The sequence below is a fragment of the Cyprinodon variegatus genome, unplaced genomic scaffold (genome assembly GCF_000732505.1).
Source record: "Cyprinodon variegatus isolate N-32 unplaced genomic scaffold, C_variegatus-1.0 Scaffold4, whole genome shotgun sequence".
NCBI lineage: Eukaryota > Metazoa > Chordata > Actinopteri > Cyprinodontiformes > Cyprinodontidae > Cyprinodon > Cyprinodon variegatus.
The window spans coordinates 2,497,662-2,519,218 of record NW_015150457.1 but is presented as its reverse complement, the minus strand read 5'-3'; the positions used below and the strand labels follow the sequence as shown (position 1 = coordinate 2,519,218).

Sequence of the window (21,557 nt, the reverse complement as noted above, 5' to 3'; positions counted from 1 at the left end):
TTGCTCTGTCAGCTACAGTAATACAGTCTCTATACTCCAACCAACCATTTGCAATGAACTCCACCATTACTGATCAGAAACAGTCAAATATCAAGTGATAATTGTAGCTTGTTATTGAAACATGGGGTAAAGTTAAAGACTTATAAAGGCTGTTTAAATTTAAGTAGCGTTGTATGCACATGCAGAGTGCTCTAAAAAGCATAAAATCCTGTTATACAATTATTTAGACCATATTGTCTTAGCCCACTACATTAAATAAGAAAAAAATAGGAATAATATGCACTTTTAAAGTATTGTCTATTTAGGGAGAAAGGGGGGAAAAAGCCCCAATTATTTCTCTGAATGAAAAAGAGCTTTCTTGTTTTTAAATCATCAGAGCCCAGTTCCTTTCCAATTGTCACATTTAGGCCTGTTTACTTTTGAATCTGTTGGATAAAAAATAGCCAAAATTTCTCACAAGAACTTAAAACTAAATCTTTAAGCACTGGAGACATTACTTCATTTGGTTAAGGTCAATGTCCAAGATTCAAAATCCATCTGGAGTAAAACGAGCACAGCATTCTAAGATGATGGTAGTAAAATGGTCATCTGGTGTTCCAGCTGGACTAACAGAGCTGCTCCAACAGATAGATACTCTGTGCTTTACTGGGACATTTTGAAACTCAATCTAAAAATTGCTTTTTTTCCCCTTCAGCTAAAAAATAAAGAAGTTTATGCAGCAGTACAATAATCCAAAGTAGACCAACTAGTTTCCATCTGATTGGCTTAAAGAGAATGTCTCTGAGTGTCCAAGCCCATTTCTGAATCTACAGTTGGTTATTTTAGTTTGTGAAATAGAACGATATAGTTTTGTCATTTATTTCTGAGAATAAAAAATGTATGATATACAGTTCCTTGTAAAGTTATTCAGCCGCTTTGGTCACAATTAAGGCTTTAGACATAAAGATTTTAAATTGTAATTTTTTGTGAAGAATTAATAAAATGGGACAACATTATTAAGTGGAACAACTGAAAAAAAAAATGTAACAGATGAACAGCTGAAAAAAATATGGGTGAGCAAAATGATTCACCCCCTTGAGTTAATACTTTGTAGCACCACCTTTTGCTGATATTACAGTTGCAAGTCGCTTGGGGTATGTCTCTGTTTTGCACATTGAGAGATTGATATGTTTAAATTCAAAATATCCAATAAATTGCATTCCACTACATGATTGTGTCCCACTTTTTGATTCTTACAGAAAATGTTAAATTTATTTTGAAGCCTGAAATATGGCCAAAGGTTGAAAAGTTAAAGGGCGGCGAATACTTTCTCAAGGCACTGTAAATGGACTCCTTTAGGATCTGATCATTAAGTATTGGGAGACACACAGAGGACGATCTCAGCCATTCCTCAACAGGAGAAGGTGTCGCTCAAAGTCATCAATAGAAAGTGTCCAAAGACTCTTTTCCAAGGTTTATATAACATTTTACTATTTTCCTTAGCAGTCTGTAACTTTATTTGATTAACTGTATGAGGAGACCTTCACAGCTTTTTTGCAAGCTTTAATTTAGTGAGAGAAACCTTGTCTAGATCAGAACATCCAGCTGTGTGTTACGATTGTCTTGTTTTCATTGTTGCAAAGATAAAATAAAATGCCGACAGAGTGAATTACCATCAATCTCCTTTATTGTTTAACTGGATTGCAAAGTTGAATACCTTTTCCCTACAGTATTATCTCAAAACATAGGAAGGTTCCAAGCTTGTTTACAACAACAAAAAGTGTGTAGTGCAGCTTTAAATAAGGGATGTTAGACCAAATTATGACTGCACAGAACAGAAAAAATCCACATATTTAAGCTTTAGCTAAATTGGAAATGAGCTGCTTTTCATGATTCACATTTCTTCAGAAACTATTATAAATATTTCCAAATTGTCCTTAGTTTGACATACCAGACTAACAATACAAAACTGTACAAAAAAAAAACTTTCTGTAACCGTGGAAAAATCTGTGAGCTCTCTTATAGAGTTTATACTATGGGTCCTTTTTCATTTGCATAATAAAAAAATAATCCAAAAGAAGTCTTTTCAGGGCCCACTGTTTGGATTAAAATAAATATGGAAAAATAATTGCTGAATAAAATAAAGACTTCCTGAGGTTTTCTCTTTCTCCTCCTTTCTGCTCATAGTGAAGCTTAGTTCCTCTGTCTGTAGCCTCGTCATTGTGACAGACGCTCAGGGCGACATGCGTGTGTGGAAGCTGCGCGGTCGGATCATCATGCTGACTTTACGTAAAGAGTAATAATCCGAGTCTTTCCAGGAGTACCAGACTATCCCATCAGGACCCAGTGAACCACGTCCTTTTGGAGTGTAATGGCCTCCCTGCAGAATTGGCAAAATAAAGAAAATACTTATGGGCTTCCTTTTTTTTAATGTGTAGGCTATTATTCAAAGTTTTCTGTGCTCACCCTGTAGTAGACTCCATTAAGATTAGCGTAGAAGCACTGGTTGTACCACCAGCCACCATGAGAGATCTCAGCGCAGATATTGCCGGTGTCTGGAGTACTGAAGTGCTGCTTATCATGGTACCAGCCAAAGGAGTCCTGCACTGTGCCACTGAAACCTGACACATGGAGGCGGTACTGATGCTCCTCATCTTCCACACTGCAGCAAGATAAAACAACAGTGAAATATTTTTGCAAGCCAACTTACGTGCTATTAGTTATAAATTGGTACATTAAAAAAAAATAAAAACGAGTGATAAAATAGCAGAATTGTGGAGCATAACATCAACTGCGTCTCACACTAATCTGTGCAACACTGAACTTATAACAAGGCTCTACTTCTTCTACTGCTTCTGGCATTAATCTTGCAAATTAGGTACACATGTTCACTTGCTACTCTCAAGTGAATAGATATATTTGATATAAAAAGACTTCAGAATATTGTTTTCTAAGGATGCCTAAAATCTACCCCTCTCCTGCCTGGTGTGCTTTTGGGTCGCCATTATTCTGATTCTTAACAAACCAAACCGTTGTGTTATATGCTGGTTAAGATTCTCAATCATCCAGGTTATAGTCATTCCAAAAAAGTTAGAAAACAGTCCACTGGACTTTGTTTCCAAGTTTGAAAGAGTTTCGCTCCCCATCCAGGAATATTTTTCAATTCATGATGTCAGAAATAGTGTTGAGTTCTAGGCTTTATAAAGTAGCCCAACAAAGCCTTGTTTTGCCTTAGAAAACATGTCAATTGAAACTGACAAAAAGGTCCGCCCCTTAGTTATTGGGAATTGGCCAAAATTCCATTTAACAACCCTCCTTTCAGAGAAATAGACAGGTATGGGGTTTTGCAGGCTAAGAAAGAAGCCAAAGGACCCCCTTTCGTCTTTTTCAATTTGCATGTTTTCTAAGCCAGAACAAGGCTGTGTTGGGCTATTCTATAAAGCCTTGAACTCAACGCTATTTCTGACATTTTGAATTGAAAAAGCTTCCTGGATGGAAAGCGTAACGTCTTCAAACTTGGAAACAAAGTCCAATGGTTTGTTTTTTAACTGTTTTGAAAAACCAACGCATCCTTCAAAAGTGCAGAGGGCTTTTAAGACGATTTCAACTTCAAAACTATCCACTATAGTATTACATAAAACAGCAATAAGCTACCTCAAAGTATTTGGGTTTAAGAGGACAACATTCTGAAAGGTTTAAGATGTATTAATGCCTCATACCTAAAACTCTGATAGAGGGCATGTTTGTGCTGGATGCTCCAGTCTTCTAGGTCAATCCGGAGGCTGTAGTCACCCTGGGTGCTCAGGTCATGGATGTGGTTGTTACCCAACCAGAACTCTGAATGCAGGTCCCCAAATCCATCCCTGTAATCCCTCCAGCTTCGGTCAAAGCTCACAGAGCCATCAACTCGCCGTTGGATTACGGTCCAGCCACCACCTTAAGAAATGAGTGCAGCAAAGGTCAAGACCTCTAAAGAGTCTTTAAGTCCACATTTATTTACTCTTAAGCTCTATCAGGCTGCATAACAGGAACTGTAGTTAGTTTTAAGAGTGCAAAGATCGTTAATGGTTTGATTTATTATATCTGAAGTAAGTTTTATTCAACAGCTTTATAAATATATAAGGGTATCCCTCACCATCTGTGTCCATGTCACAGTAAACCTCCACAGGCATGCTTGCCAGTAAAGGCACCACAGTGTAGAGACCTGACCTCCTCACACCATTGTAGTAGATGGAGGCACAGTCCACAGGACAGTTCCCCACATGCTGGATCTCTGCAGCAACAGAATGTATTTAAAGGCTTTAGACAAAAAGGGATCTCTGGCTCCACCTGGTGACCTATCGCTACGTTAGCGCATACTGTACCTGGGTGCATGGCTTCTTGAGTATTCTGTAAATGATTGGGCCGGACAATATTGACGGAACAGTCTGAGCCTCTTTTTACTTTATCCATTAAGAGAGTCAAATTATGTAGCTGATTCTAGGCAAAGAGATCATTTGTTAACAATTATTAACTGTTCTCATCCAAACCTATAAGAAAAATTATTCAGAATAATAGTGGGCTAGATTTAAAAAGTGGCGCACCTGCAGGTCTAGGATCAGTGTGCCTTGAAGATGCAGCAGGGAGCTGGCTTCAGCATGATGAACCTCCAGCTCATGGAAACGCTGCTCCAAAGAGATGTTCTGGTGAAGCTTCTCTTCACTCTGCTGGCACATACAACTTTACCAGGTTTGTTTCACAGAAAGTGTTCAATGTAAAACTTGGAATCATATCAATATAACGTAACAAAGAAACTTCACTGATTATAGGTCTGACTAAAATCTGTTTGTACCAATCTGTAAGAAGGCATTGTTAAAGCAAATAAACCCAGGGATGAACACTAAGATTTTGAAATCATTCTAAAGTCTGAAACTGTATTGAAGTTTTCATTTATTTCATAATGAATCTAAGATTTCAGTCCGAAAGTAACAAGAAAAATGCAAATAAGGCAACAAATAAATCTGTGAAAAAGATGGACACAATTGAAAATCAAAAATATCAAAAAGATAAAAAATATAAATTTGCTGGTTCTACTCTGAAAAAAAGTTAATTGTAATAAAAATCTTTAATATATTTCTTTCTGAATACATTTTTGTTCATAAAAAAAATACCAGCGATGTTGATTTGACCCTCTCTGTAAGCGCATTAATATTGCATTGGTGTAATGAGCCTGTGCCTGCAGAAATCCACCCTCATGTTTTAGTTTTCCACTGATATGGAGTGGTTATGTGTTAGGACTGAAACAATACCAAATAATTTAATAAAAATAAAACTTAAGAACCCACAGATGGTGCAATAAAAGGTCACAGAGGAATCAAACTGCAAAACTTATGTGGCAGACTAGTGTAATTTACTGAAATCTCACTCCAGCTCTGTAAAAGAATGCTAGTCTGCTGAGTAAGCATGCCTGTCAATGTCAAAGCATGCTCCTTAAAAGATGACAGATGGTATCATCACCAAGCTTATCATGGAAAATGTTTTAGACAGCATATTTTTTTATATCAGCTTCTCCAGAGCCTTTCGATGAGTTCAGAGTTAACCTCTTCTTATCAGAGAAAGTACAGAGTCTCAGTACCAAACCTGACACTTCCTGTTCTCTGTTCAATCTGTTCTCTGGTCAATCTCCATGGTTTCAAGCAGTGAATGCAGGGTCTATTAGAGGATGTCAGACCCTCAGGCCATCCGTTATTTCCTAGGGTCTGGCCTACAGTAACTGCATGTTTCCTGGAATCTCCAGCATTCTTTTAAGACTGTGCTGAGAGACACAGCAAACCTCCCAGAAACGACAGGAATTTGCTGTTCTTTCTTGGTAGATCAACTACTAAACAACCTCTGTATGGTCCAGGTATATTCCCATGCAATCAATGAAGACTCTGACTATGGTGAAAAGGTAAACTACTGTTTTATTAAGCTGTGACAAAGTTAATATTGCTAACTAAAATATGAATCACACATATAGACAGCTTTGCTGCACACAGTTAATTCTGCCATTCCCCTATTATCACTGACTTATCCAGCTGAGTGTTTCTTTCTGTCTAAGCTCATCACCTGAGAAGACATGAGGCACCACATGGAAGAGTAGGAGGCTAATCCTGTTAGTGGCTAAGGTCAAGGACATCCTGGGATGGAAGCCAGCTCGATTACCCACAACCATGATTACTCAGCCATAATGCTATATATTCCCATCTTGGGGTGCATAGATTAAAAGTTTTACATTATTTAAGTTTTTTATGAAATATTATTTAATCAAATATTGGAAGAGAAAACACTTCCCTACCCAAATACCTATTTTAATATCTCACTCCATCATCATCATTGCCATATTTGTAGAACAAGTGTGTCACTACTGAGTTAATCAGTCCTGTCAGCTGACCCAGGTCTGCTGTAGTCACCTGTAGCTCGAGGACTTTGATGCGATGCCGATGATTCCTGAGTTCCTCCTGTAGCTCAGAGATGGTTTCTTTCAGGGCCACAATCTGCTGCTTCCTCTCCTCGTTCTCATGTAACCAATAGGAGACCTCATCAGAGCAGCGGAACATATCCGGACACCTTCTCTCATCCAGTTGAGGCAACGTGGCTACCAGCCGGCACATCCCATCCTCCATCAGCTGTCAGAAGAGAATATTTTTAATATAAAAAAAAAATACTCTCTACATGTTTCACAATAGGTTTTTATTAAGAAGTTAACTTTAAGACAAAGACCTAAAGAAACCTTAGGCTTAGGATGCTCATTATTCAGGTTAATGATGAATTCAAAATCCAAAGACTTCTATATGTTCTTGTTCTATCCTGGACTGACCTGCAACTAACACAGATATATTTAAAGAACCATGCATAGGTTGCAATTAAATTGTTATTTCTGAGGCTATTTAATTGGCCAGAAATTGTAATTACTTTACAGCCAAATATAAGAAAGAAAATTCCTAACATTCTAAAAAGCTACTTTTATGAAAAAACTTGGATAACTTTCTTTTAATAAATCTTAGTCTAATACATACATACACACATACATAATTATCTTTTTTAATCTGAATTTCAGTCATAGAAAACAATGAAGCCAACTTATTGAAATTTATTTTTACAAGTAGGAACAGTTTGTTTATCTCCAAGAATTTGTTGATACTTATTAGTTTAACATTTTGCAAAATACCAAACCCTTCAGTGACTCTACAGTACTGATCGGCCTGTAAACTATTCTAATCCATTCTATTCTATACTATTACATTCTATTCTACTGTATTCTATTCTATTCTATTCTATTCTTTTTTATTCTATTCAATTCTATTATATACTATTCTATTCTATTCCATTTCCTTACATTCTGTTCTATTCTATTTGATTCGATTATATACTATTATATTTTATTCTATTCCATTCCGTTCTGTTCTATTCTATTCTATTCTATTCTATTCTATTCTATTCGATTATATACTATTCTATTCCATTCCATTTCCTTGCATTCTATTCTATTTGATTCGATTATATGCTATTCCATTTTATTCCATTCTATGTCATATAACAGCAAAATCAGATATGGTAGCCCTGCAGTGGATAAAGAAAGTTAAACTGTTAATTGGCCTGCCTAAAATCACGAACAAACATTTTGAAATGCTTTAAAAACCAAACATTACATCAGGTATAGTTATTTAACCCTCAGGAAGGTGTAACCTCCCAACATGTTGTAATGGTGAACAGTAGCCTTATTGTGGCACTATGAGGCCGCCAATTTGGAGCCTCCAAATGCGTCCCGATTGTGCACCAAAAGACAGTGAGCAGGTTCAAACCCAGTTTTTATAATGTAAAAAAGGGCTCTATCTTTTCAGGGCTTTTTTCCAGTTTGGTATTTAACCCTCACAATTGGATTAGAAAACAAACTGAAACCTTTAAACATTGAAACTTTAAATAACACATTTGAATAAGCTTTCACAAGACACAGTAGCTTGTGAAAGGACCTTATTAATTCCTTAGAAAACTAAGGTTTTTTTGCCAGGAGTCGATCCTGTTCTGCAAGGATCTTCAGATCACCCTACAGATTTTACTTACAATTCCTTTATTGATATGGACGTAGCCTTCAGGGTTTTTTTGTGTGGAAATATGTAATTCCCTCTTATCTTCAGCTTTCCAGCAGAGCAAAAGAAACAGCACTGGCAATAGCAACACCCCCAGGTCACCAGATCAATATTTTATGCACTTGAATTGATAAGAAGCCTCTTTGTGCCTGACATGCCTTTTGTAATAATGGCCCAGCAGGTAAACACTGGTTTAATTATGGTATAAAACATTTCCCCTACTACTTTTAGGGGATTTCAAATGATTCCTTAAGCTTTCTGTCAGGCTTGAATTTTTTGTCCTTATTTTTCATAATCAATTCTAACCTTTATTTAGCTATTGTATTCCTTGGCCCAGACTGTCGGCACATGCTTAACGCCAGTCCGATCCTGTATCACCATAGCTCATTAAATGTTTTTGGGACCCTCTATGCACACTTTTCATCTTCCCTTTTATCAATCATGAACGGATGTTCAGTTCTTGCTAATATCACCATAACACCAGATTTTCTCCACCAGTAAATGACTGTGGTTCTAACATCTTTAAATTTATTTGATGCTTTGCTCTCGGCTGATGACTTTTCACAGTGAGATCCCTCTAATGCAGGGGTGCTTAAGTCCAGTCCTCAGGAGCTACTATCCTGCTTTTTGATGCACCCCATTTTTAACACACCTGAGTCAAATGAGCGGCTCGTAACGATGCCTCTAATGGGCTAAATGAGGGGATTGAGCTTTTTTAATTCAGGTGTGTTAGAGAAGAGATGCATCTAAAAGTTACAGGATGGTAGCTCTTAAGGCCTGGACTTGAGCACCCCTGCTCTAATGCTTTGGATGCTCACTGCTCCAATCAAACTGCTGAACTGTAAAATAAAGGCACAGTAAATGATGGCAGGTCTGTGCTGACTCCTTTGTAGCACTGGAGTAAATTTGGTGATTAGTTCCAAACACAGAACCTTCCCAGGTATAACAGTATATGTGCTCTGATGTAATCAAACCTTTTGAAGATTATTCATTCTATGAATATATAAAAAAAAATTATTCAGGGGATTTGTAGTGAGAAAATAAAAAAAACATTTAAATAAAGAGTCTGTATAGTCTGCAGACCTTGTAAATCAGCTGTATGCAAACACTACTCATAAGCCAATTAGACAAGAGTAAATAACTCCACCAACCTTAGAAGATTTAAGGCTTTTCCATTCCATTTATAATTATTGTTCCTCTCGTATAACTGTATTTGCAACAAATATGATTTTGTAAATATTATTATTATTATTATTATTATTATTATTATTATTATTATTATTATTATTATTATTATTATTATTATTATTATTATTATTATTATTATNTTATTATTATTATTATTATTATTATTATTATTATTATTATTATTATTATTATTATTATTATTATTATTATTATTATCTACTTCTGATTTTGGATCAAATTTTCACATGCTCCCTCTGGGATTTTATAGCCTTCAGTGCCAACCTGTGTTTAAGCTTGAAAAACCATTGATGAGAGTAACTGAAAATGTGTTAGTCAACCTGCTTTGAGAATTCAATTCAGTTAAAAACATAGAGATCCCAAAGGGAAATTAAGCGTTGCAATAATTCATGTTAAAGATGTTGATCGTTTATGTAGGAATGATCTTCTGTAGTGGTCTGTCTTGCACCGTTCCTTTAAAGGCCTCTGACTGAAGACATTCTGCTGCTCTCGTCTTCTGAAGAGGATGCTCAGGGCTGTATACAATTCAATTCATTCAATGAAGACTTTTTCTTTTTTCTTTCACCTCCAGATGAAATTTTGTATTTTGTTTTTTGAGCTTCTCTAAGTCTTTTGATCTGATGTGTCTACCCCAGCAGATGATAGCAGAATCACATTTCCACGGCATACTTACAGAAGATATGCAGTGTCCTGCTGTAAATACTAAAGGACCAAAGCTTCCTTTAAAAGTACATTCTGCTCTGACCGTTCTGGTAGATGGCTTCATAGTTGTCTCTCCAAATGAGTTTGTTGTCCTAGTAAACACCAAGGTATTTATACTCCATCACTTTCACTTCTTCTCCCTCTTCTCCTTCTCCTTTTAATAGCATTTAACGTTGTCTTGTTTCCCCTGAAATCTACAATCATCTCCTTTGTTTTGTTCATATTTAGGATCAGATGATTGTTTCCACACCATGCAACAAAGCGGTTCACCAGCTCCTTGTACTAAGCCTTTTGTCCATCTCTGATGCACCCAATGACTCTCTGCAGATGACAAAACTGTCTGGAAGTTGGAGATGTGCAGAGTAAAAAAGAATGGTTAGAATATTGTTTCCTGTGGCACTCTTGTGCTGCTTCTGTAATGTTCTTGTCTTGATGAGATCTTGTATGGTTTGTTTGTCACTAGTCTTCAAGAGGAATTGTTAATGCCTCCACCTGAGTCTCGGAGTTCAGAACCAAGTAAATCAGACACAATTGTGTTAAATGCATTGGGAAAAATCAAAGAACCTGATCGGCACAGTGTCGTCTGCCTTGTCTAAATGACAGTGGGTTTGTTGAAGCAGGTGTATGATGACATAATTAACTCTATCTCCCCAGAAATAAGGAAATTGCACGGGGGGTTCTGATAGTCTTTTGCTTGTTCAAGTAAACCTTCATGACGGGGGATACACTGCCAGTAAGGCTATAATTATTGATGACTGTTGGCAGTTTTTTTTTTGGTAGTAAGAGTGCTCTAGAATCCCACATAGATGCTCTGCACAGGACTTCAGGACTCTGGGGCTGATATCATTTGGCCATTTTACCACTTTGCGATTCAATCTCTCCATTTGCTTTCACACTTGAATTCTAGAGACAGACAAGTTAAAGGTGGAGCAGCACCATCTTTTGGTTCAGTTGAGAACAAATCAATAGAAGCAGGAAGGTCCATGGCAGAGGTGGAAGATTACACATTTCAGAGAGAAGCTTTGGATGTCCATTGCAATGTCCATTTGACTGTGTGCAGAAGAGAAGGATGATAAGCTTGTTCCTGAACTGAATTTAATTTGCTCTGTCCAGATCTGCATCTGTCTGATCCTCTTTCTGCTTGAAGCCCGTGATGTTCTTCATCCCTGACCACATACCTTGGATATTGTTCTGCTGGAGCTTGCTTTCCAGCTTCTTCTTATAGGGCTCCTAGCTTTACCTTTTCTTGACCATAAGTTGCTTCTGTATATCGTATAGTATTTCAATGTCACCCTTCCTAAAGGGTTTTTTATTCTTGCCAGCAGCTCCTTCATATCACTGGTTATTCAGGGTTTTTATTGGGGAAACATCTCACTGCACTGTTGGGGATGGTGTTATCTACACAGAGGTTTATATACCATAGTATTATATAGTAAGTCACTGCTTTGATGTCCTTCCCATGTGGTTGACAGTGCATCCCAATCTATAGCCTCAAAACATCCTTGCAGGGCCATCTTGTGACCATCCTCTTACAACCATCCATCCATTTTCCATCAAGCTTTATCCCAGCTTGACAGCTGGTGCCTATCTCCAACTGTCAACTGGGGAGAGGTGGGGTACACCCTGGACAGGTTGCCAGTCTATTGCAGGGCAACACAGAGACAAACAACCATTCACCCACACACTCACACCTAATGAGAATTTAGAGAAGCCAGTTAACCTAACAGTCATATTTTTTGGACTGTGGGTACCCGGAAAGAACCCAGGCATGCCCAAGGAGAACATGTAAACTCCCTGCAGAAAGAACCCGTGCGGGAAATCGAACCTGGAACCTTCTTGCTGCAAGCCAGCAGTACTACCCACTGTGACACTGATACCTCTTACAGTTCTCCTTAATACAGCAGCTGCTTCTAAAGAGGCTCTTATTCTGAGCAGAGATCAAACTTCTCAATAGAAGGTATGGTTTTGAGATGTTTGAGTACTTGGCAAATACATAAAACAGGTGAAAATGTTTGTTTTCTCTGGTAAAGCAGCTGACAAGCTGTTGAGACACTGGAATTGAGCAGAAAGTGAGGTGTGATTGAAATCGCCAGGTATTGGCACAAATTTGGCTTTTGCATCTGTAGCTCAGTAACAGTGTTCCCAGCAGCAAAAGGTGGAATGTAAACCGCTGCCAAAACAACACGGGTAAACCCTCTGAGTAACTAATATGGACAAAAACTAGCTGCCAATAGTTCAATATCTGGGCTGCAGAAACAAAACTTCACTGTAACATGTCATATAATCAGAGAGACCGTGTATATTATCTTGCAGGCATGTTTCAGTAAAACACATAATACTACATTCCCAATATTCTAGCTGAGTCCTTGTTGGGGCTTTCAGTTCCTCTAACTTTTCCTAAGGATCTCACATCACCCATTGCAATTAATGGAAGAGATGGCTTGTATTTCCTCTTCCTCTCTTCTCCTTGCTCCTGCTTGACATCCTCAGCACCTCCATTTCAACTTACAGTAGATGGGTCTTTCAGTCGAAGTTAAAACATAATGTCAGCATTTCAAACAATGTAAAAAATAGAACAAAATAAAAACTTTCTATCAATGCTTTGGTTGTGCATCATGACAAATGTTCAACAATAAAAAAGATATTGGCAAAAAACTTTCAGCTGCTCTACATCCAATACCATAGCTAAAAATGACATCAGTAAAAAACTTTAAAACACAAATAGATAAAATTAAATTCTTTTAAGCAAGAATTTCATAATCAAATTTGAAGAGCTAATTTATTGTCAAGCCACTTTATGAAATACAATTCTAGAAGTGAGGGTTTTAAAGTATCACACAAACATCCTGTTTCCATGAATACAATTAACAGTAATGTATCCTAAGACCATTACTATACCTGGTTTGTGTACTCCCCACACTGTGCACCTCCACCGTTGCTTGATGTGGAAGTATTCAGGTTGTCAGCTTTGGCCTCTGGGAGCAACAGGATGAGGAAGCAGATAGTGGAGCCCACCACCCAGCTGAGGGGGTTGACAGAGGTCAAACCCATTGCTGTCAGTTAGTTAGTCTGTCCCCTGCCTTTCCACTGAGGGTGGGCTGAGGGTGTAGGAGTATACACTTCAGCATGCGATGCTCTGCTGGCTCTCCCTTACATACAAACAAGAGAGTTTAGGCAACTATACATAAAGTCAAATTATGAGTTTAAATCTGTAAAATAACTGGAATTATAGACTCAAGTAACATTACATCATATTAACCAGTATCAGAGAACAAATAATTAACAAACATTTCAGCTTAAAGCTATGGGAACTATGCAGTACTCACCCCAGCGAAACAGCACCTTCTACCCCACTCATGGCCCAGTTCGGGCCACGGGGTTCTCTCCATTTTTATATAAATTCCTCTTTTGTTTATTCGCCTCTGAGTGGCTTTCTCTTAGTCCATGTCTACCTCGCTCCCTTTCAGTGTAGCAATCCTAGTCCAGTAATCCACCTATAAGAGGATTCACTGCACCTGAGAAAAGGCAGGGAGCATGACAAATAGGGTGATAAAATTCTGACGTAAAGGGAGAAGTGAAGAAACATGACGGTGGAGAAATCTATTTTTTCAATTGACTTTTTAATTACCACAGCAAGCTATGCATGTATGAAAATATGATGGCTTTCATTCAAATATTCATTATGAAAAGAAATAAAAATATTTTTTCTTTTAATGGATACCACAAACTGCAGCTCCATGTACTAACTTGTGTTTGTTATTTTATAACTGTCATTGCATACTGGTGGAACAATGCTTTGCACAACAAAATGTTAAACACAACAATATGAAAAATCTTAAATAATGAAGTGCAGGGGAAAAAAACTCCAGCTGATATTGTAAAAAGTGTTGAAGAAGTTTTTGTTTTTCTGGGGCACTGCCATCAAAACCCCTACATCAGCACATACAGCAAATAAAGCTAACCTACTATACAAGCGCAGTAATCCTGCACTAAGCTAGAGGTAATGAAGACTAACGGGAGTAGGAGTATGAGGGGTGGTGATCCTATTACATTATCCAAGCTGCACTTTACATTTTTATGCCCTTGACTTTGGATCATTAACAATGTGCATATTTTCTAGGAAAAGACCTTAATATGTGCCATCAGATTTAGGAGGTTTGAGGGACCCAAATGGTCACAATACAATAATCCTAGAACAGTATTTGAGGCAATTATGTGGTTTATTCCTAAGTATTAACAAAAATCGAAACCCATAATTAAGACATTATTTAAAACTAAATTTGCCAACAAGGATGAAGCTATATTAACGACCCATTGTCGTTGTCGACCCAACTTAAAAACAACATGCATACCAGGTTAACCAAGGATATTTAGGTTTAGACCTGGTTTTGGTACAATTAGCTTATTTATGGCACTCAAAATATCTGTAAAATTGTCCAATTTATTTGGGTCAATTAAAAGAAGTGCTGCCGTAAGTGCCCTTTCCAAATGAGTGGAATCGTACATCCTAACATAGACAGTGTTATAGTAGTCCAACCTGTACTACAAATTGTATTAAATTAATAACATTTCTAAAGTGCTAAGTACTTCTGCAGGAGGTGTGTGTGTCCTGTTGATGCAGAGAGAGGCTTTTTAAAGTTTCTTTTTTACAAATAAAATAGGTTGTTTTTAAAAGGTGAGAATATTTTTGGGGTTCTCAACTTTTCAATGCTGGTTTAAGCTTAAGAATTAATATTTGGGTGTAAGAATATACATGGAAGGGCTGCAAGGTTGATCACTTTGTAGCACTAATGCCTTACAATAAGAAAGGACCTGGTTTGGATTCCTGGCCTAGGGTCTTTCTGCGCAGGGTTTCCATGTTTTCTCTCAGGTTATTAGGTTAATTGGTGGCCCTAAATTTCCCGTCACTGTGCATGGTTGGATGTCAGTTTTATTGCCCTGTAATGGATTGGTGACCTGTCCAGGGTTTACCCTGCCTTTCCGCCATAAACAACTGGCTACAGGCACCAGAAAATACATGGAAGTGCACGTACAGATGTGTGTGCACAGGCACAAGGTGGTGCTGTTTGACTATTTATTCATCTTTGAGGTTTAACCATCATTCTGAAACTCCTCACTTGCAGAAAAATTACACAGACACAAAAGCTTTTAGAAAGTCAAGAATTATGGATGAGATTGGGCATTTAAATATTGTTTACTCCTATTAACAATCTTAAAAAGTGGTGCAAATGCAATGTATTGTAAAAAAAAATATATATATATATATATATATTACAATCTTTACAGTATATTAGAAAATGTTGACATCACTTGGAAAATGTACATTTGCACCCTTTGTCTGCTTCCATCCAACATCTGTTGCTAAAAAAAGCTTTCCAAGGTCTACAAAGCGATGCGCCATAGAAATAAAATGATGCATGACTTCAAAGAATGGAGGGACACATCCGTGAGAGTAAGAGAGAAAATAGGATTCAGCCAAAGGTTCCATTATAGGGGATGTCAGCAAAATTATTGTAGCAAAACTGCAGTCAGAAGTGCTTTTTCTGGCTGCTACATTAGCTTTCCTTTTTGGTGGCTGCACAGTTATACACATTTTGCATAGACTATTGTTACTTTATTCTTAAAAAGTACAAAACATGAAGCAAAAAACAAAAAACAAAATCTATGACAATACAGTATAACCTTCCGAGCCATACTAAGTGTTAGACATAACACACCATATAATTAGCACATATCTAATGCAACAATGACTATAAAAACAAATGAGCATAGCAAGTAACACTTTAGCAGTACTAACACTAGTACTGTCAATAGAGTGCTTTGGCTTCATTTTCATGGGTGAAAGAAACTTAATCTATGTTGCCTATAGCATTGTTTTGTATTGTTTATGCTTTGTAGTGGAAAAATGGGTGAAATAAATACTCTAGATTGCTGGAGGTATACATTCTCCCTTTCAGATCATTGAATTCAGTTGGTCCAGGAGCCTAGGTTTGTAAAATCAAGCACCAGTGCAGATGGAATGTAACAAAGATGTGTGAAATTGTGTTAAATAGTTAATTTTAGGAGCAAGGTAACTAGGATGTTATTTGTGCAAACGACCAGTTGTGAAATGCCCTGAGAACAGGATATTTAACTGCAGTTGTGTAATGTTCTCTCTATATTCCACAGTCAACTGTTGATGTTCTGTGGTGAATGATGGCTCTCTATCTGACCATCCATGGATGAAAATTGTGCAAAGGATATTGTTGATTAAAGGAGAAGTCTGGTCAGCAAGGAATAATCAATGGATCATTCTTTATACCTAAAACAAATACGTTTGGAGTTATTTCATGAATTTAGCGTTAGTCAGTACAAAAAAAATAATAATTTTCATTGTAATCACTGAGTCTGGAAGCAGCCATTTTTGCCCAAATATAGTAACCCCTCACTCCTGACATCTTCCGGCAGTGACATCACAGTGCGGTAAGCCTAGCTACAAGACACATCTGCAATCAACAGCAATTGTTGAAGATTTCCAGAGGACTTCACCGTTGAAATTTGCGAGAGCTATAGTTAAACTGACAATGCCCACATGCATTGCACTTCAAAGTTGTAATACATCGGGCAAAAGTGAAAAAAATAGTTATTTCACCTTTCCAATTCATGATCCACCACGTCGGTTCGTCGTTGGATTACCAACTTGAAGAGGGAGGATTTGCCATCGAACTTCTGGCCAGAGAAAAAACACGTCATATGTAGCCAACATTTCGAAAGATAATGTTTTCAAGATAACTTGGATCATAGTGCGTATTGCCAAACAACAGATACAGCACTGGGACTTGATCAACAGCCGATACCGCACCATGAGGTCACAAACCTGTAGGTCGAAGTAGTGTTCTTTGACAAACATGGATGCCTCCGGTAAGGCACAGTCAAATTAAATTACTCTTAATTAAAAACACATCATCTGTTATACAGTTTGTAATAATTTCTTATTTAAAGTACTTTCAGAAGTTTGAATTCTGAATATGACCGGACTTCTCCTTTAAGGCCGTTATTAGGAGTTGGACTCAGTTCCAGCTGAAGGAACTTCTAAAGCAAACCAATATATTTTTTGTCCATTTCTTATTCCTATCTTTGTGTAAACAGTTTGATAGCGGCCAGTTTCTGTTCCAACTATAACAGCACACCAGGACATAATACCATGTCTACAAAGAAATGGATTGGTAACTTTGTCTGTCTGTCCATTCATCCGTCCGTCCTTATGTCTGGCTGTCTGTCTAAGTTTTCAGATTTCACACAAATTGTTGCTTGAGTCTTTTTTTAATTACAATTTATTTATTGATTTCTTCTAATTGAGTTTAGTCTGAAACAACCTTCAGGTCTTAGTTTCAAAACAATCAGGCTGCCTCCACAGCTGACAGAGAACTGTAGGATATCAGGACCATGCTTCAGGTTTTCCATTATCTCCACCTCTTCCACTGCCCCAAAATATACCCTAGTTGTTCAAGGTTCAAGTGTTAATTCATTTACTAGAATAAATCTAATAAATTAACTCTAATCCTCTCGGTCTCAGCCACAACATAAGATACAAAAACATATCTATTAAAGAAGGCTCCCCACTCATTCAGTAGTGATGGTCAATTTTCCTTTTCATGGGAGTCATTGATCACATTGTCAGGATCAATATTCTCTATCATCTCCCACAAGTAAATAAGAAGATATAAGGAGGAACTCAGCTGCTGATAAAATACTTTTCTGGCTGGAATTGACTCCAAGATCAATAGATGCTGATGGTGCAAAAGCAGCAGATAAAAATAATAATCTACTGTAGCTATAAAGCCTAAGTCTAACAAACTAAGCTTATTTTTTAGTCCCTCTCTTGATACACTAATACACTATATTTATTTGTAATTTTAGAGCAATGTTGGTTACCTGAGATCACTTTGTGTTTTAGGTTGATATAATAAGCAATCTGTTAGATTTTTCATACGAAACGATATTAAATCTTTCTTTCTTCTTTTTATTTTTTTTTAGAAGTACTCATTGTTCAGCAACATCTTTCCAAAAACCTGCATAAAGTTTACATAGTAACCAAAAGCTGCACTGATTTATCAGTGGTAATAGTCTGACCACTTGCTTTTTAATTTGGTTGTTAGATCAGGATGTCACATTGGCAGGTGGGGAAATATTTCATATTCTGGGTGAAAAACAAACATTTGAGCAATCTTATATGACTTTACCGTCGTAAAATAAGTGACCCTAATCTACAAACTGTCATATAACATTAGGTTTTATGAATGCACATTGTACAATAACCGTTTACTTGTAAATCTCCTATGATGTATGGAAACAAGCAGTTACACCTTCATAAACCCTCCATCTGGGCCACCTGAGACAGAGACAATAAACTGGCCGCCATTCTTGTTGAAGCAGCTATGCACATAGAAAAAAATCTGAATAAAAGGAACGTGGTCATAGCTGGGAAAAATAGGCCAAATTACATTCCAGTTGTAAAACTAATTAGGAGGCATGCAATCTATTACTCACCTATAAGCAGTTTGCATCTAAAGTATCTAGAATAGTTGATGTCATGATTTATTTTTTATATAGCTAGTTTATAAAGGATGAATAGATTAAAAAATGCACACTCAAGCACATATTTTTTTGATTATTACATAAAAACAAGCATTTTAGATTACATATTTCTGTTGGCTGATAAGTAGATCTGGTTAAAAGTAGCTGTCGCACTGTGAGGTAGTAACTTAATAGTGACCAATTTACAGATTTAGAGCGTAAAACAAAGATTTCTCCAAGATAGTTTTGTCTGTGAAGGCTCAAAATTGCATAGTGTGTAGCAACCATAAGTCATACCCAATTAATAATTCTGTTGTTGAACAGGGGTGCACTAGGACATATGCAAGTGTGGCCATGGCCACCCTTTGCCAATCATTGGCCATGCCCACCAGGTTATTTGTTCTTCCAATGTGGACTAATTCACCACCTCTGGCCCCATCCGTTCTCTAAAAAAGAGGGTGCCAGTAAACTCAAAAATGCAATGTCATAACTAATTTGAAAAAGTAACAGTTTCCATGTCAACAATTAACTGATAGTAAAAACTTTAATGAAATAGTTACATCAATATAGTAACTTTGAAGAAGAACTTGTTGTTTGTTATGCAGGAGAAGGGAACATTATCTGTCTGCAAGTTATCTAAGAGTCTTTCATGTGATTAGAAATAAAGAACCACTCTTCAGTCCATTTAATTTGTATATTATGCAAAACCATAAATGATTCATTTAGATGGCACAGATGTATTAATATGTGCATATATTTATTAGCAGTAAGGATACTGTGCTCTGTCATTTTCCCTGGGTGATGTATGTAAATTTTTCTTAAAGACGTTCTGGTGCCTAACACTATTTCGTCCACCCTTCAGTGCATGATGGTCTGTGTCTGGTAACCGTTAAGAAAATGTTCTGGCGTCTCCACGGTTGCCCAGGCTCCAGGCGCCCTGCTTTCCATACAACCTCACTCAATCACCTCCCTGCCTCCTTAGCAGTCTCCTGCACAACATGTATTATAAATAAAATATTACACCAATCTCTCTCAAAAACAGGAAAAAAAAAATATCTGCTGCACATGGAGACAAAACCAAGCTTTGTTTGTCCACAGCAGCAAGATTTAAATTATAAGTCTGTAATAAACAGATTCTTACTTTTATACTACATGCAGATGTTCCTCATAAATTGCATTTTTGGACCACCATTCTGCATGATTGATTTTAGCTCCTCTCCATCTTTTGTAAGCAAATGTGAAATTAAAAAGTGATCTATTTTATTGGCGATACAGGCCACAAAAAGCTTTGACAGCAGCTTTCTGAAGGGACTAGTATATGTCTGCTGTCACAATATTTTTGAGTTACATTCTCTCAGAGGAAACATAGTGAAGTGTTTCATTTTTCCTTGTTATTGCTGAATTATTCATAAAGTCTAATACTCTGTTTATCATTTGTCATGGCATAAAAAGGTGGATTCCTGCAAGTTGACAAGAAACTAAAAAGAGTTCTGGTTGACTGGTGTGACAGTTTGACAGACGCAGTGCAGGTAGGGATGGTTGAGGACCAAACTCCATGACAGGAAGATAAAAGTTGGAGGTGAGATACTGAATGTGCCGAGCAACAGGAACAAACTTCATGATAAAAGCATTATTCAAGTTATCTTCTTCTGGCTAACAGTGTAAAGCTTTTGTTCATCGGTGTTTGTGGAACAACAGATGAGATTTCCTTTTGGTCATGGTCTGATGACTGAGCTCCTCAGAGTAATGGGCACTGCTTTAAGGATTCTGGTGATAAAGAAGAAGACAACATCCATGTGCAACTTCTTATTTCAATAAAGAAAATGGAACATACCTTGAATTTCTGTCAGCCAATATCATCTTGTCCTTCAAAGGTTCAAAATAGACAAAATGTTTTAGGAATATTGTAAGAATTGTCTGAGGACAGATAATTTGTTTTTATCTCACATTCCTCAAATGATACAAACATATTACTCTGAAAATATTTGGACTGAGAGAACCTGGGTGATAAACAGCAAAGAGAGGGGCATAGAAACCAAGCACAAGAATAAATCAAGACCTACTGAAAGGCAAAAAAAAAAAAAAAACTTAGCAACGGGGAAACAGAAATTCAATACAACACTTTTAATAAAATTTAAGATAGTTTCTATTCAATTCGGAAACAACAATGAGAACATAAAATTACAGTACAAATTACTAGCACTAAAAAAAATCCTAAAACTAAGAATATAAATTAACAGGAAATGTCAAGAGGGACAAAAATCACACAAAAAACCTCTGAAAGTCCCAAGAACCATGACAAAATCTGAGCTACCAGTTAGATTGCTGGGAAAAATACATGCCACCCTGCTTACCCAACAAGTCAAGCACAAAAAATCATGGCAAAATGATGCTGAATGGTAGCTGCATTAACGTAACAATCTACTTCTCCAACACTGATGTTTGAGAGAAACAAAAAGATTTGAAAAACACATGTTAACACAACAATGAAGTTTAATACTGTTTGTTTGCTTGTCAATTTTGATAGTTCCTAACCACTCCAGCACTAGCATGATAAACCAGACAAAATGTGAGATTAAATGTGTAATTTAGTCTGGCCCCGATGAATGAGACATTGGAAGATTGTTGATGAGAACAACCCATTGTCTTTCAAACCCCTCTCTGTGCCTATTGGCCAACGCTTTGACCAATGAGCGCATCTGACTGTGATGTAGTAAGCGCGACAGAAAGCTGGTGGGGGAGTATAAACAAACAGCCTGTCTGTAAAACGGCGAATACGTCCTTCTTAAAAATGAATGAGCAAGGAAAGGTTCAATGAAAACCCCAAGTCTAATCCTTCCAAAACTGATTCCAAAGCTGAGTCAAACGATAACTGTTCAATAGTTGTTGCCATCTTCCTTGTGCTTTCTCCGGAGCCTTGTCGTCCCGCCCTCAAAAAATCGCCCACTTTGCATCCAAAAAATTTAAAACACATCTCTGTGTTGTCATTGGCCTGCCAGTTCTAGG

The 21,557-nt window shown here is 37.2% G+C and overlaps 1 protein-coding gene across 1 annotated transcript; it reads right to left on the bottom strand.

The window, feature by feature from the left end:
* Positions 1-1,793: 1,793 nt before the first annotated feature.
* LOC107083406 (angiopoietin-related protein 7-like) lies at positions 1,794-13,381 on the bottom strand. Its single transcript, XM_015372610.1, has 9 exons — positions 13,322-13,381; positions 12,894-13,144; positions 6,411-6,626; positions 4,563-4,682; positions 4,344-4,458; positions 4,115-4,252; positions 3,699-3,915; positions 2,446-2,641; positions 1,794-2,359 (listed from the first exon to the last, which is right to left on the bottom strand). Exons 2-9 carry the CDS (start codon positions 13,044-13,046, stop codon positions 2,213-2,215), a joined length of 1,302 nt encoding a protein of 433 aa, XP_015228096.1. The 5' UTR covers positions 13,047-13,144; positions 13,322-13,381; the 3' UTR covers positions 1,794-2,212.
* Between the last annotated feature and the right edge of the window lie 8,176 nt (positions 13,382-21,557).

What these genes read in the sequence shown, in the direction of transcription:
- LOC107083406 (XM_015372610.1), bottom strand. Translation starts at nt 13,046, where the DNA reads ATGGGTTTGACCTCTGTCAACCCCCTCAGCTGGGTGGTGGGCTCCACT. An exon ending in GTGGGGAGTACACAAACCAG is followed by an intron (nt 6,627 to 12,893) that starts GTATAGTAATGG and finishes CTCTTCTGACAG; the next exon opens with CTGATGGAGGATGGGATGTG. An exon ending in TCAAGAAGCCATGCACCCAG is followed by an intron (nt 4,253 to 4,343) that starts GTACAGTATGCG and finishes CTGTTGCTGCAG; the next exon opens with AGATCCAGCATGTGGGGAAC.